At 60.0% G+C, this 15,111-nt stretch overlaps 2 protein-coding genes across 4 annotated transcripts in view; one reads left to right on the forward strand and one right to left on the reverse strand.

The window, feature by feature from the left end:
• ABR (ABR activator of RhoGEF and GTPase) overlaps positions 1-10,313 on the reverse strand; it is a 39,498-nt gene extending 29,185 nt beyond the window's left edge. Inside the window, exon 1 of one of the 3 annotated variants that reach the window (XM_065036809.1) lies at positions 9,909-10,313. In XM_065036809.1, coding sequence (XP_064892881.1) covers positions 9,909-10,266 — 358 coding nt within the window. In that variant the 5' untranslated portion in view covers positions 10,267-10,313. Of the gene's footprint in view, positions 1-797; positions 1,079-9,908 lie in introns of those variants that run through there. The other 2 variants (XM_065036811.1, XM_065036812.1) reach the window with 2 other exon arrangements.
• Positions 10,314-13,767: 3,454 nt separating this feature from the next.
• Positions 13,768-15,089, forward strand: BHLHA9 (basic helix-loop-helix family member a9). Its single transcript, XM_005502149.3, has one exon. The coding sequence runs from the start codon at positions 14,188-14,190 to the stop codon at positions 14,938-14,940; it is 753 nt and encodes a 250-aa protein (XP_005502206.1). The 5' UTR covers positions 13,768-14,187; the 3' UTR covers positions 14,941-15,089.
• The last annotated feature ends 22 nt before the right edge of the window (positions 15,090-15,111 follow it).

A 15,111-nucleotide genomic window follows, 5' to 3' on the forward strand; every position in this document is an offset into this window, starting at 1 on the left:
GCTGCCCCACAAATGCTAGGCTCCAAGCTCAACACTGCACCCCAAACCCCACTGCTGGGGTGCCCATGCAGCTCAGCACTCCCCCAAGATGAACAACAGAGACACCATGACCGAGCTGCCCCATCCCTGAGCTGTGTCCCTGGCTCCCTCAGCTGCTGCTGAGACTGGGACCAGCACAGCTCCAGGGCTTGCTCCTCCCTGCTGCCCATCCATGGGACAGGAGGGGGTCGCACCCCCTGTGCTGCTGCAGGACGCCCCCATCCACCAGCTGCCAGCCCCAGGAACCAGCACCGCGTTGCCACAGCATCCTCGGCACAGCGCCTCGGAGCTTGCTGCAAAAATCACGGCTCGGGGTGAGGAGGCTTCCCATGGCCGCAGAGCCACAGGGATGGGACCTGGGGCAGAAAGCACCCACATCCCCAAGGACCCCTATGGGCAGAACCATGTGTCAGGCTGCTCCAGCCCCAGTGAGCCCCACAGCACCAGGGTCACAGCCACCCATCCCGCTCATGCAGCGCCCCCGGCACGGGTAGCAGGTCCCCAGAGCCTGGGGGATGCCGGATCGACTCCAGCCAGTGCTGCCCTGTCACTGGGGTGTGCGGGATGCTCAGGGAGGGGAGTGCAACCTCCTGCCAGCATCGCCTGCCCCCTGCCTGGGCTGGGCTCAGCCCAGGAGCCCCCTGGCACAGGATCCCGAGCACAGCATCCCTCCCCAGCGCGACGCAGCGTTACACAACAGGTAAGGAAAGGACCCCCCACCACGGCCCCCCTCGGCCCCCCCTGCCCAGGGCACGTACTGCTGTAGAGGGTGTCGATCCAGGAGAGCCGCGGCAGGCCGCGGTGGCTCAGCGGCTCCATGCTCGGGAGAGCTACGCCAGCTCTCAGCCCCGCCAGCCCGCTCGCATCTCACAACAAAGGCGGCGGGCGAGGGCGGGAGGCGGGGGACGCAGGCCCAGGCGGGGGCTGGATGGGAGAGCGGGGCACGGCCGCCTGCCTGGGCACACAGCGGCTTTTCTGCCAGGGGTGCCCAGGGAAGGAGGTGCTGCCTGGCAATGGCAGCGTCCCGCCTCCCGCCCCTGCCTCACCGGGGGGAGCCGAGCTCAGCATCCCCCCACACGCAGCCACGCTGACCCTCTGCAGGGGTCTGCAGACCAGGGAGGAGGAGGAGGGGACAGTGGTGGCACAGGGCAATACGGCTGCCACCCCAAGATACCTCAGGGAGAGTTGGGGGAAAGGAGGAGCCCAGCTCTACCACCCTTTCCACCATGGTCTTATCCCCTTCCTATGACCCAGGGATGCTGTGTCCCCTCCCCAGAAAAACCTCGCCAGCTCCTCAAACCACTATAGCTGAGGGACACAGGCTCCTCCTGGCCCTGCTCCCACAGGAGGAACCAGGACCCCCAGGAGCTGCCCTGCCCCAAACAACTGGGGCTGGCAGAGCAGGGTGTGAACAGGCAGGGGTTAAACCACCCTCCCCAGCTGCATGTAGCCAAAGGAAATATAAAGTGCCAGAGTCATCAACCTCAATATGTCAGGGCACCAGCCAAGCGTTCAAGTGCAGAGGCTGCCCTCGTTCAGCCTGTGCCGGCACCGCTGCCCCGGTCCCTGTGGTGTGGGCAGCGTCCCCTGCCCATATCGTTGGACGAGTCCCCACGGGCTCAGCCTGAACCAGGCACCAGGACCAGATGGGAACCGGGCAGGAGGGATAATGCTCCACCAGGCACAAGGGGAAGGTAGAGCCACCAGAGCATGAAGTGCCAGGATGCGGGTGGCACTGGCAACCGCCCCAGCTGGGAAACCTGAGGGGACCCTGCTGAGGTGCAGCCACCACCTGAACCCCGCTCCCAGGGATGTCCACACCAGGCTCAGACACAGCTGGTACACTTTGGGAGAGCACAGCAATGCCAAGGCTGTGGCTCGGCATGGCTGGGGCACAGACACCGGGCATCCAGGGTGAGGAGCCACGGCTGCCCCTGGCAAAGCCATGCCTCCCTAGGGGGCTGTATCCAGCCCCGGTGCAGTGAGGACCCACCGCCCACACAGGTTCTGAGTCACCGGACTCTGAGTCAGCAGCACAGGGTGCAACACCCCAGCTGCCATTTCACATGGTTGCCTGCCCCACTCCTGGCTATTTTCATGAGCCAAGCGCATCCCCCCAGCCACCCCACAGGATGCTGCTGGGCACCATCACCCCAGCACTGCCCAGTGCTGACACTCCCCTTGTCCCCACACCATTAGTATGGGCAGTGCCAGCCCTGCCCAAGGGTGGCTGCGGTGTCACAGTGTTCTCCAGTCCCCGTCACCCAGCAGCTCCCCCGTTGGCTGCTGCCCAGACTCCAGCCTGGTACCACAGCCTGATCCCACTCCATCCTTTACAATCCCAATAGAGCATCCCCCTGACCCTCCACAGCCAAATCTCATGCCCCCGGAGCACCAAGCCCTGCTGATCGGCACAGCGAGCTGCCAGGAAGGTGACAGCGGTTGGGCTGAGCACATCAGCCCTGTTCACAGCAGGAAACCGCACTCCTCTCGCACCTCGGGGAGCACCGCAGCAGCACCAGCAGCTGTAGCAGCAGCAGCACAAGGTGCAGCCGCTCCCGCTCTGGCACGGTGCCTACAGAGCCATGGGTGCAGCAAGTGGCTCCCCAGGGTGGCCAGTTTTCCATGCACAGCTCTCTGTGTGCACATAGGGGTTTTTTCATGTTTTCCCCAGTGGGACACACTCCCTGGTTGTACCTGCCCATCACACCAGCCTCTCCACACCACCACGCAAACCCCCCTTTGCACATCTTCCTCTTTATCCAAGGCAGCGCACGAGCTGAGCACTTGGAGGAGCCACCCATGGGCCACCAGACCCTCATGAGCCCTCCTGCAGCCAGACACCCCCAGCATGACACCACTCAGCAGGCATGGGCAGTGCCGATGCCCAAGAGAACCAGGCAGGCAAGTGCCCTGGAGCCCGGCTGGGCAGGTGTCCTACAAAGCTTCCCCAAGCACCCAGATGCCCAAACTGGAGCCACCCATGTGCTCCACCAGATGGGCCATATCTGGTTGCACACACCAATCCAAGCAAATTCCCTTGTACAGCCTGGACAAAACAGCCCCACCAAACTGCTGGGCTCTATTTTTACTTTGGTTTTCGTGCTTTTTTCACCTTTGGACACACAACAACAAAACTCCAAAAACTTGCAAAGCAGCTGAACCTCCCACCTTTCCCCAAGGCTGGGGGAAGCACTCACCCACCCACACCCAGGCAACCACCACCCTGCAGAATCACCGAATGGTTGGGTTTGGAAGGGATGTCTCGAGATCATCTAGTCCAACCCACCTGCTAAAGCAGGTTCACCCACAGTGACACAGAGCAGTCCTGGGTGAGAAGATGCTGCCAACCACATTCTCCACCCCCTCAACCACCCCCAGCACAGCTCCAGATGGGAGCATCCCTGCGGTGAGAGCCAAAAGCCAAGTCCTGCAGTTCCTCCCTGCCACTGGCCGCCCCATGCAGCCTGCCTGGTGTCTGTCTGCCTGGCATCTGCCCAGCCCCTGCTCGCCAGCCCACGCATCGCTATTTCTGGACTCTTGTGCAAGAGGCTCCTCCAGCCACAGCCACACGAGCCTCAGCGCTTGCCCAGGGCTGGGCTGGGGCTGGTGGTGACAACCTGGGACTGGGGCCACTGCTGAGCACCCTGGGCTTGCAGCAACCAGAGAGCAGCTCTGGAGCAACCTGCACCTCCAACGCCGGCATGGAGCAAAGGAGATGTTTTCCTGGGGGGAGAGAGGGTGGTTTGGGAACACTATACAAACGGCAGCGTTAGACAAGGACTGAGAGAGCAGTCGAGTCCTTTGGTTGGAGCGGTGAAACCCAGATGTCCTGGAGCCACAGTAGGGACAGGGTCAGAGCTGCAGAGCCCAGGGCTACAGTGGGAGACACGGACAAGAGTCCGGTTACGTGAGCTCCTCCCGTGCCCGCTCCGCTGGGCTCTCCGGGAGGTCTGGGCTGTCCCTCACTGGTGCACAGCAGCAGCTATTCCCTTGCCAGAGGTTGCAGAGGAGGAAAAGAGGCATAAATGAAAATGTTTCTACCCTCCCAACCAAGGAACACAGCAGATCCTTCCTACTGGGTGTCCTGAACATGCTTGCTCCTCAGTCCAACTCAGTGTTAAACTTTTCCCCCAGCATCGCTTTCCTGCAGGACAAAAGCCCCCAGGTCTGCACTGCATCAACCCTGAGCTCTGCTGGCAGCCCCAGGGCACGGCTGAGAGGTGCCCGGAGCACAGGGCAGCTGCTCAGAACCTCCTGCCCTCAGGGAGCCAAGTAGAGCACCAGAGCCGGGCATGTCCCTCCAGCAAGTGTGGGGAGCAGGGCAGAGAGGCAACACCCTTGGCCTCTCAAAATACCAGGGAAGGAAAGAAAGGTGGTGGCTGCTCACAGGAAAAAGCCTCTAATATCAGATTAAGGCCTGTCCTAGCTATCGCAGTGCATCTCTCTTCTGAGAGGGATGAGATCGCAGCCCTATCTGCCAGCTCTGCCAAGGTGGCTTGGCCAGGTTTGCTTCCTACTGCAGGACTTGCAAAGGAGAAGGAAAAGGTTTTGGTTCATAGTGTCAGAACAAAAACCACCCATGGCAGAAAGCCCTGGTCTGAGCATAAAGGTCTGCCTATCTGCCAAATCTTCAAACAATCCCTGAACTTTGCAGCTGGGACTTATCTCAGGGCAGATCTGCAGAAGGTCCTTCGGGATTCTGCGTGGGCTGGCCAGGCTCTGCTTCCCAGCTACAGTCAAGAAGTGTTGCTGCTCCTGCTCTGCATATGCAAATTATCCTGCTTAGCAAACACTGATAAAGTAACTAGCATTGGGAAAGCCAAGTCTATTTGAAGATGTCTTGTGGGGATGCAGCCAGGTCCGTGTGTTCCCCCTGGCTGCTCAGACCTGGTCGCGCTCATGGGGTCTGCTCTGGCCAACCTCCGCGGGAGGGAACACCCAGCAATGCCACGAACCAGGGGCAGAGGTGCCATTTCCCCGGGATGGATGCCCACTTCAGTGAGCTGCTTTGGCTAAACCAGGCTCCCCTCTCTAACCCAAGGGAATATTATTCGCCCGTCAGCATGGGGAAAGTGTCTGTCTCTGTTGACGGCTGCAGGGCTGGCCCTGGACAACACAGAGCAGAGCCATTCGCTGGGATCCCAAACGGCGGCATCACTGGCCATGCTGGGCAGCAGGGAAGGAGGAACCACCCGAACAAAGAGCCCCCTGCATAGAAGTGTCCTTCCAGGGAAGAGAAAAACAAAACCAAAAAACAAAACAAACAAAACCACAAACAGATTTCAATAGACTTACAATGCAAATGTATTCACGCCCCAGAAGGCACTTCTGGCTGTAGCCACCAAATGAGGGCTCTTTGCATGCCCTGCTGCTACCAGGACCCACACCACCAGCCACTGCTGCACTGAGCCCGAGGGGCAGGGGGGTCACCTCCGAGCCAAAGTGGCACAGTCACGGGCACCGAAAGAGGAACCATGTTCCCTCCTTCCCTTCCACAGGGCTCTGGGGCAGCCTATGCAGTGCAGCGCTGCTGCTCATGGCCTGAACGCTGCTGAGCTGGGGGAGCTCAGCATCGTCTCTGCGCCAAATGCCACGGGGCAAATACCCATCCCAGACAAATACCCAGCCAGCGGGAGCGAATGGCACACAGGGATATGGAAGGGATGCTGTTGCATCTCTGAGCCCACAAGAGCGGGTACCACAGCCATGCTGGGGGAGAGGAGGAAGCTGCCCTGGGAATGCTCACACCAATTTTGAGGATCTGGTTGGGAGGAGGTGCAGGTTCGTGATGCTGGCCAACAGCCAGATTCCCACTGCAATCACGCTTCGCTGATGCGAGAGTGGGTGAAAGCCAGACCAGCCACACCAGCCTGCCAGAAGCACAGATGTGCCCACCAGGGCCGGTTCACTTACCGCCCCCCTGCCCAGTGAGAGGGACAGGGACCCCAACCCTACTGCGTGTCCATCCTCTCGCCATTCGCAGGGTGCCAGCTCCAGGATGAGGCATTTCTCCACCCAGCAGATGCTGCGGCCGCTGCCAGCTCTGAGCTGGAGCAGAGACCTCGATGGTGCCCACGGGCAGAGCTGGTCCCAGCTTTCCCCTTTGTTCTTCCAGCTCCTGTACAAGCCCTCCACTATTTGTCCATCACAAAGAAGTTACTCCAGCCACCAGCACTTACTGCTCTTATTTAAAAGCCTTGCTTTTAGGCAGCAACTGTTCCATTATACTCAAAGGCTTTTCAACCTCGCAAACTTTTGCATTTATTTATGATTTTCTTTAACGGTGCCAACCTGCCCCAGCGTTAACCCTTCAGTCCTCGGCTCGGGCAGCACAGCTCTCTGGGGAGGCAGCTCCACATCACGCAGGGGTTGTTGTCACGCTGCCATCAGGGGAGTTCGTGAAGAAATGCCACTTCCCAAAACACCACCAGGCCCCAGAGCAGATGGAGACGGTTCAAAGGTCCCCAGCAGGCACACACACATGCTGTGATTTTGTTCTTCCCTAAGCAGATAAAATTAAACACAGCAGCTCTGCCTGGCCTTCCCCAGCCAGAACAACAGCCTTCAGCATCCTCAGAGCCAAATAAGCACTTTCCAACAGTGGGAAAAAACAAACAAACCAACCAAACAACAACAAAAAAACAAAACAGGACACAGAGGGGGTCAATGCAGTCTGAGGAAGGAACAAGTCCCACTCACGCACCTCCCCACTTCGGGATCACCGCTCCTTCGCCTCTTGCATGCCATGACCTACCTCAGACAGAAAGAGACACACCGGGATAAACTCTGGACTTTGCTCACTATTTTCTATTCTTTTGCTGGGGCTTTATGGGATCTTTTTCAAGAAATAGACCAGGAACCAGCAGGTCAGTGCTCCCCACCCCAGAGCTCGTGTCTCCGGGACACAAGGCACTTCACAGGGCAGGCTGGAGGGTCCCGAACCCAGCAGCCTTCCAGAGGAGCTTCAGCAGCTCCCACAGCATCCCAGCTCCACAGCAAAGCCAGCGTCTTTCTCAGCTTCCCAAGGGCAAAGCAGGGAAACCCAACACTGAGTTTGTTCCACCTCTGTGTGCACTACCTGACTACACAAAGCATCAACGTGTCACTCCTCCCCATCACCTGCACAGTCACCCCCAACCCGCTCAGCTCACCCTCTCCTCGTGGGTACCAACCCACAGCACCAGAACCTTCACCACAAACTTGTGCCACGGCAAAAGGGAGGGGGTGGAGGGAGCACCCAGGCGAAGCACCGCTGCACCCCAACCACGTCCCGGCGCAGCCCTGTGCATACTCAGCTGTGAGGCCAGCTGCGTGTTTGGCCACAGGGACAGGTGACAGCCGAGATGAAGGGAATTTTAGTCCTTTCCACGCTTCGTTTTAGCCATCTGCTCGCTGACGCTCGGATTTTGTTGGTCCCGAATGAGCTGGCATGGTCGTTATCTCAGATGCCAGGATCATGTATCTGGCTGTCACAGGCGCTGCTTTCATGCAATAGCTGCGAACAGGGGCATTTTGCAGCTTTCTTTGCTTTAAATCAGATTAATCACAAGCTACTTAAAGGAAACCACTGTCTTTCTCTGGTAATTCTCATAAAGATAATATCCAACATGCCTTCGTTTGCTGTCCAGATAACGCTGCCATAGGTTATGGTGAAATGGCTGGGGACTGATCACATTCAGCCACAGCACGGTTAAGCTCCAAAATTCACATTGAAATACTGAGGGATCCCAGACAGAGCAGCGCGACCGAATTACACACCACCCAAACTGCTGGTGGGAGAAGGGAACAGCAGCGCGGTCAGTAATTTTTAATTATATATGACAAAAATAAAGAGAAGCGAGAAGAAAACAATGGGAGCACTAACTTAACAAACTGTCCAGAGAAAGGGGGATCCAGGCAACAACCGCACGCGTTTTACTGTACTCTCAAATTCTGCTTTTAAATGTCAGTGCCCTCAGTGCACACAGGCGCCCTTATAACGTGCAACAAAGAAAAGTGCTGATGCTCGGGACAAGGCTGGGGAGAACTCATTGCTATTAGCCAACCTCCGCACAAAGCCGGCCATGCCAAAGGGCAAGGAGCTGGCTGCTCGGTGGAGGGGACGCTGCCTCCTCAGACGAGCACAGGAGCTGGGGACCATGATGGAAACCCATTTGGGGAAGGAAGAGGAGGAGGAGGAAGAGGCCACATTTAATCGCAGCAGACGCAACACTGGATTTCAAGGTTTTGCCCGAAAGATTCACCCCGACTGGCTGCAAAGGTCTTGGTCCAGCCACCTCGAAGCACAGCGCTGGGGCTGGAGGACCCCTCTGGGTTACAACGCCAGGACCCTGTGCTCCAGGGAAACTCCTTCAACGACCCCAGTCCGAGAGAGCCTTGCACAATCCTGAGTGCTTGGAGCACTACCCAGATATAAATAAAATGCAAGATCTGTGTGCAAGGTTTGCGCTTGGTCGCTTTGATGCACTCAAACCTCCTCAGCTGCTGAGCAGCCCTCCAAAAACCACAACGGGTGCCTGCTGATGGGGAGGTGCAGAAAGGTTTGGGGTGGTCCTTTTAGGTGACACATGGAACACTCTCGGCCCTTGCAATGGGGCTGGGAGCAGGCTCCCATGTTCCCACTGACCGCGGAGAGGCAGAAACACACATGTGAGCAAGCCTGGCATGGAGACAACACCCAAAGCAGCCATGTAGTTTGGATGTTTCACCTCCAGACAGCTTGGGAAGGTGAAACCGAAAGAGAGCTGTTGCCTGGCCCTGTGGACTAATGCAATAAATATAAATTATGCTAAATATTAAGCATGGTTCAACATCAGAGTGCTTGCTAGCCAGACAATCTTAAACCAGCACGATACAGCCTTGGGGAAAAACCACCACCCCAGACAATTGAGCAAGAACAAAATTAACTCAAGTCAGCTGCAGAATTAGCAACATAAAAAGTGACATTCCTTAGCTGTCAGGACTCTGTTTGAACCAGGATTAAAGCTGATGCAATAACAACTTCCAGGCCGCTGGAAGTAGGGCAGCGTGACGGGTGACAGCGCTAGCTGGTTGCGCCTTCAGTGCCACAAAACGAATTACAAAATAATATTGCCTTTGATCCGCCCAGAGAACCACTCTGAGACACCTCAGCACTCTGGCATGCCTCTGCTTTAGCGGTTCCGGGACTTCCCCATGAGGGATCACAGGGTGTCACCCCAGGACAGGTGTCCCAGCGAGCCAGGTCACACCCAAAGGAAGTGACTCCCCTGCAGTGTCCCAGCCACAGAGATTGCTCCTGGGCCAGTGGCACATCACCAAGATCTACATGCAGGGGACTGGCCAGCCACCCGCACTCCTCACATGCCCGACGATGGGGTCTTGTCACAGGCTGCGCTCCGAAGTGGTACAGGGACGAGACAGGGGCTTGGGGTGACCTTAGTGGTGGGATGGGGACAGCACAGGGGCTGTGGGTGGCACTAGCTCTTTGATGGGGATGGCACAAGGGCTTGGGGCAGCCTCAGCTACATGATGGCATGGACTGTCCCTGGTTGCGTGATGGAGATACCGGTAGATCCTCTGCCATGCCATGGCACAGGGTGCTCTGACTGTGTGACAGGGATGGCACAGGGGCTCTGGATGGCCTTAGCAGCAGCATGGCATGGGGTATGGGTGCCTCTGCCTGTGCCACCGACATGGCACAACAGCTCAGGACGGCCAGCACGAGGGCTGGTGGTGCCCTCGGCCATGGGATGCCCTTGACCGTGAAACGGGGATAGCACAGGGGCTGGGGACACCCTCGTCGCTCCTATGGGATGTCCTGGGACGCGGGATGGGGACGGCTCCCCCTCGGCCGTGCCGTGGCCCGGGACCCCCGCGGCACCCACCTGCCGAGGACGCGTCCTCCGCGTCGGAGCTGCCGCGGCTGCCTCCCTCCGGGGAGCTGCCCTCGGGGCCGCCGGTGGGACTCGGCGGCGGGCGGGGGCCGGCGGGTACGGCCGGCGGCGGCGGCAGGGGGACTCGGGCCAGCGCCGCCTCCAGGTAGCCCACCTTGAAGCGCTCCTCGGCCAGCGCCCGCTGCAGGCGGCGCAGGTGGCGGCGGCAGCGCTCCAGCTCCCGCTCCATGGCCCGCACCGAGCCCAGCTCCATGCGGGGCGCCGGTTCCCCCGGGAACTCCGCCTGCCAGTGCCGCGCAAAGTCCGCCCGGGCCGCCTCGCCCGCCGCCACGGCCTCGCCCGCCGCCATCCCCCCGCCCCGGTCCGAAGTTTCCCCCCCGCTCCGCCGCCGCCGCCTTCCGCCCCCCGCCGCCGCCGCGGGGCCTGACGTCGGAGCCCGCCCCCGGCCCGCCCCGCCTCGGCACGGCCCCGCCGGGGCGGGGAACAGCGCGGCCACCGCCCCCCCGGCTCGGCTGCGGCTGCCGGGTCACCTGCGCCCGGTAGCGCCGCCGCTGCCGCTCGCTCCCCGGGGAGCAGCGCAAGAGCTCCCCGGGCTTCTAATATGACGGACGTTGGGAGCCCGAGTGGGGTGTGGAGGGGGTGTTGTATTCCCGGCTGTTTGGACCTTCGGTTCCTCCGCCCCGATTTCTGGGTCTCCCCGGAGGAGTTGCGGGACGTGGCCCAGAGGACGCTGTGCAGGCGAGCAAGCGTCTGGTGCTGGCAGCGTCAGAGCAATTAACAAAGCGACAGCTAATGGCACAAACGATCCCACGCGCTGCAAGGAATTGGCCCCCGAGGCAGAACAACTGAGCCTTGAAGGCGTGGGGTGGCTCCTGTGCCACCGAGCTGCTGTGCGCCCAGCCAGTGTGTGCCCTGGCCTTTGCTATGGATCTCTACCCATCTCCTGGCCATCCTCATCCTCAGGCCAGTGATGCTCTGCAGGCCCTGAGGGTCTCAGAACGGATGGCCCATTCCCACCAGATGTAGGGGCAGGCAAACACTCCTGTGGTGGGTGACAAAGGCCTATGTAAGGTTTTTCTGTGCCACAGCGTATATGCCCACTGCATTTAAGCTGCCAGAGAAGGGCATTCACTCTTGCCCCACAGGATGGTGGTTTCCAGCCCGTGCCCTGGGTGGAGTCAGCTGTTCATGGGAGATGCTGGGGTGCAGGACCTTGAGGGGTGCTGGAGGCAGTGGCTGTGTGGCTGCGGGGAGCTGCCTTCCCCCTCCTCCCTCCAGGGCCCCCACTGTGGCTGTGGATGACTCACAAGGCTGTGTCCCTTGTGCCACCTGGCCATGCCCCAGCAGGAACAAAGTGCCCTATTTATTTACCCACGGGGCCCAGGCAGTGTCGCAACAACCGCCTCCTCCTTCCCCTCCCTCAGCACCCAGGAGCAGGGGGCTGCACAGGGGTGGGCACATCCCTGCGTGCCAGTCCCTGGCTCTGCTCCCAGGGGGCCACTGTGGGCTCCCTCTCTGTGGTCTCTTCAGCAAAGCTGTGCTTCCCAGCGCAGCCTTGGTGGATGTTGCTGGGGCACTGCCAGGAGCCAGGCAGCCCCCCCAGCCTGTGCCACCTCACCATCAGGATTTCCTCTCCAGTGAGGGCTGTGGTCCTAGACGGCCCCAGTAGCTCTCAGCTGGAAGCAGCAGCAGTTTGGGGATGCTGGATGGATGCAGAAGGGAGGGGGCCAGTCCCGGGCCCTTTGCAGGAGCTGCAGCCCCAACTCAGCAGCAGTGTTAGGAGCAAAGATACACAAAACATGGGGCAAAGACACCCAAAACACTCTCCTGGGCTGTGGGACCCATGAAAACTGTGAGGATGCTGCCCAGGATGGGCAGGTGCCCAGCAATCATCAGTGCCCTACGTCCCATGCGACACACGCTGGATAGGTGGGGTATCCCTGGGGGTCAAACGCCTTCACGGAGACTGAGAAGGAGGGGGGTGCCATGAGTGGCCTGATTTATGCATGGCGACGGATAATTACAGCTCTTTCATCATCTGTCAGGCAGATGGGCCCAGCAGAGCCTTACAACACGTTTCTGACTCCCTGTCTCAGCCCATAAATCTCTGCAGCACACCGCGATAAATCAGCAGGGGCCGAGGGAGCAGGGCCAGGGTGGGCGTTCCTCCTGGCCTCCCACCCTGTAATGGGCACCTAGATAGGAAGCATCCAGGACAAGGTGGGACAGCCCAGCGGGATACACTAATTACAGGCGGCAGGTGGCATCCGCTGACCCATGATTTATGGTCTTATCTTGCCGGCTTCCAAGAGCTGGGGCTGGATCCCTGCAGGGCCAGTGCTGCCCAGAGCTGAGATGCTGGGAACCCCCAGCAGCGCTGCCCATCAGGCTCCTGGGGGCTGTGGGCAGGATGGGGCAGCGGGCTCTGCCCTGCCTGGTGGGCTCCTGGAAGCTGCTGCCTGCCCTCTGCCCCCATCACTGCCCAAGCATCACCCCGGCTGGGACACAGGGCTGTGCCCAGGTCAGCAACCTCTGCATTTGCTCCATACTGCACCTCCTGACCTCCCACACCAGCAAAAACATCCTCGCAGCAGGGATGCATCCTGCTTGGACAGCTGTGTCTCTAAGTGGGCCTGGTGTGCCTGTCCTGGAGCATCCCGAAGAGCCTCTTGATCCTGAGCAGAGCTCACTGTGTAAATCAGTGGCCGGTGGAGCATCTGCTCCTGTGCAGAGCAAGACTGGGTGGCCAGAAGGCTGCTGGGGAGAACAAGAGGGCCATAGTGAGCACAGGTGAGTGCTCAAAAATATTTGTAAGCTTCACCTTCCTTTGAAGTCCTGCTGCCTGGTCCTCCCCTCTCCCCGAGGCCCTGGCTCCTGATTTATTGGATTCCTGCAGCAGAGGCACCTAAATTAGCCCTGACATCAAAGAGCCAAGAGAGGAGAAGGGCAATAGACAAATAACCCCCCACTAATTGTAGCTATTGATCAAACATGAGACGGGACAATCAGATAGGAAGAGGTGGCTCAAGGGGGGGGGCACGTTCTCCTGGGGTTCTGCTTTTGCACCAGCCACCCCAACAATTTGTCAGACCCACTCCTGGGCCATTTTTCAACATGTTACTGCTTGCACAGGAAGTTATTTGGCGACTTCTTGCTAATGAAGTGATGGGCAAACACACGTGGCAGCCCCGTGCTGCTTGGAGGACAGGGACCTGGCCTTCCCGCAGCCTCCACACCTGGCAGGTCCCTCTGTCCCACCAGCCTGGGGATGCAGGGAACAAGCAGCATCATCTTCCCAGAGCAAGTGCTGGGCAGGCCCAGCAGCAGCAGCCCAGACAGCTCTGCCCCCGGGCTCCCGCTGCTGGGAAGGGACAGGAAGGCTCTGGAGGCAGGTAGCACTTTAGCTGTTTTATCACCTGCCCCAGTCCCCCCTGCCACATTCCTGCTTCCTGCTCTGCAGGGCAGAGGCGTGCCAAGCCCCCGCATTCCTCCGCTGGCTCCTGGGGGAGGTCCTGCCCAGCCACCCACCGACCTCCCTGCCCACCGGTGCTCCCAGCTCACTAGGTGCAGCCCTGAGTTGCTGTCTCAAAGACAGTTCAGTGCTCCAGCCCCGTTCCTCAGGCAGGAGTCATTTTGTATTCTCCTGCGCCCAAGCAGAAGACTCACTTCCTTCCTCAGCAACCTTGTCACTCCAAGCCTCAGTTTCCCCTGGCTGGGAAATAAAAGAAATGCTGCAGCACCAGCGACCGTGGGGGAGCAGAGCCCAAGCCCTGCAGCAGGGTGGTGATGCCCCATGGGGCTGTGCCCCACAGCACCATATAAAACCCAGGGATGACCTGGCCCAGGCTGAGCCGCCAGCCTGCCCAGTGGAGAAGAGGGCAGAGCAGAACGGGGAACTCCTGCAGTGACCAAACACTTAGCAGAGACTAAAGCAACCACTGCATGGTGCGTTTTGTGGAGGTGCTTCCCAGTCCTGGGGCCTGTGAGCATCCCAGTGCAAGCTCTGGGCACCCCAGCACCAGTACCCCATGTCCCAGCCCAGCACCATGCTGAGGAGCATCCCTGTGGGCAGAGGCCAGGCAGGGCTTGCCCTGTGCCTCTCAGCAGGCAGCACACCTGCAGGCAGGTGAGGAGGGTCTGGAGGGAGCCACGTGACAAGCCCCACCATGGGGTTTTTACAGGCGTCTGTGTGTCCCTGGGGGAGTGTCTCCCACACCTTGCAGGAGGCAGGACCGCAGCAGCACCTCTCCCGCTCTCCCTCACCGCGGCCATGTCCGGAGCAGCCATAGGGAAAGGCACAGCCCCAGAACCCGACAGCTCAGAAGAGGAGCTGGAACGGGGGGCTGAACCCCAGGCATGCTATGGGCAGGGTCTGTGGGTCTCCCATGGAAGAGAAGCAGCCGCCTGTCCGGGGGACACCGAAGGGATGAAGGTGAGGAAGAGGAGCAGGCCGGTGCGCTCCAAGGCCAGGAGGATGGCTGCCAATGTCAGAGAGCGCAAGAGGATCCTGGACTACAACCAAGCCTTCAACGCCCTGCGGCTGGCCCTCAAACACGACCTTGGTGGCAAAAGGCTTTCCAAAATCGCTACCCTTCGGCGAGCCATCAACAGGATCACAGCTCTGTCCCTGTCCCTGCACGGCACCGGGCGCTGCTGGCCCTGTGCCCACTCTGAGTGCCGTGGCCGGGCTGGGGTCCCTGTGCAGGAGCCAGAGACGAAGACCACCCACCCCCAGTTCCCCTGGGAGCCCAGCTGTGCAGGCACTGCCGGCTCGCAACGCTGCCCTCTGTCTCCTCTCTACACTGCATTTTCCCCGCAGAAGCAGTTCCAACGCTATGAGAGCCCAAAGGAGGATCGCTCCATGCCCAGCCCTGCCTATTGCTCCAGCGGGACGCACCACCCCGGGCTCCGAAGCCAGCAGAGATACATGGGCAGCCTGCAAGATGCCCTGGCCGGAGCGGTCCCCTGGCAGCTGGGTTATTGCCAGAGCTGGGGACAGCAGCAGTGCCTCCCCATCCACTGACCTGCAGGCCTGGGGTGCCAAAACGGTGCCAGGAAGGTAACGCATCCGCGGGACTAACTGGGGGAGCATGAAGGGAGTGTTGTGTGAGAGAGAAGCACTGCGGGATGCAGAGCTCAGCTGTGAGACCCCAACATGCCTTACGGGACCCCAGTGCTGCCCGGCTGTGGGTCT

Source organism: Columba livia, chromosome 20 (genome assembly GCF_036013475.1).
Source record: "Columba livia isolate bColLiv1 breed racing homer chromosome 20, bColLiv1.pat.W.v2, whole genome shotgun sequence".
NCBI lineage: Eukaryota > Metazoa > Chordata > Aves > Columbiformes > Columbidae > Columba > Columba livia.

Excerpts from the sequence above, each read along its gene's own strand:
- BHLHA9 (XM_005502149.3), top strand. The coding sequence starts at position 14,188 with ATGTCCGGAGCAGCCATAGGGAAAGGCACAGCCCCAGAACCCGACAGC.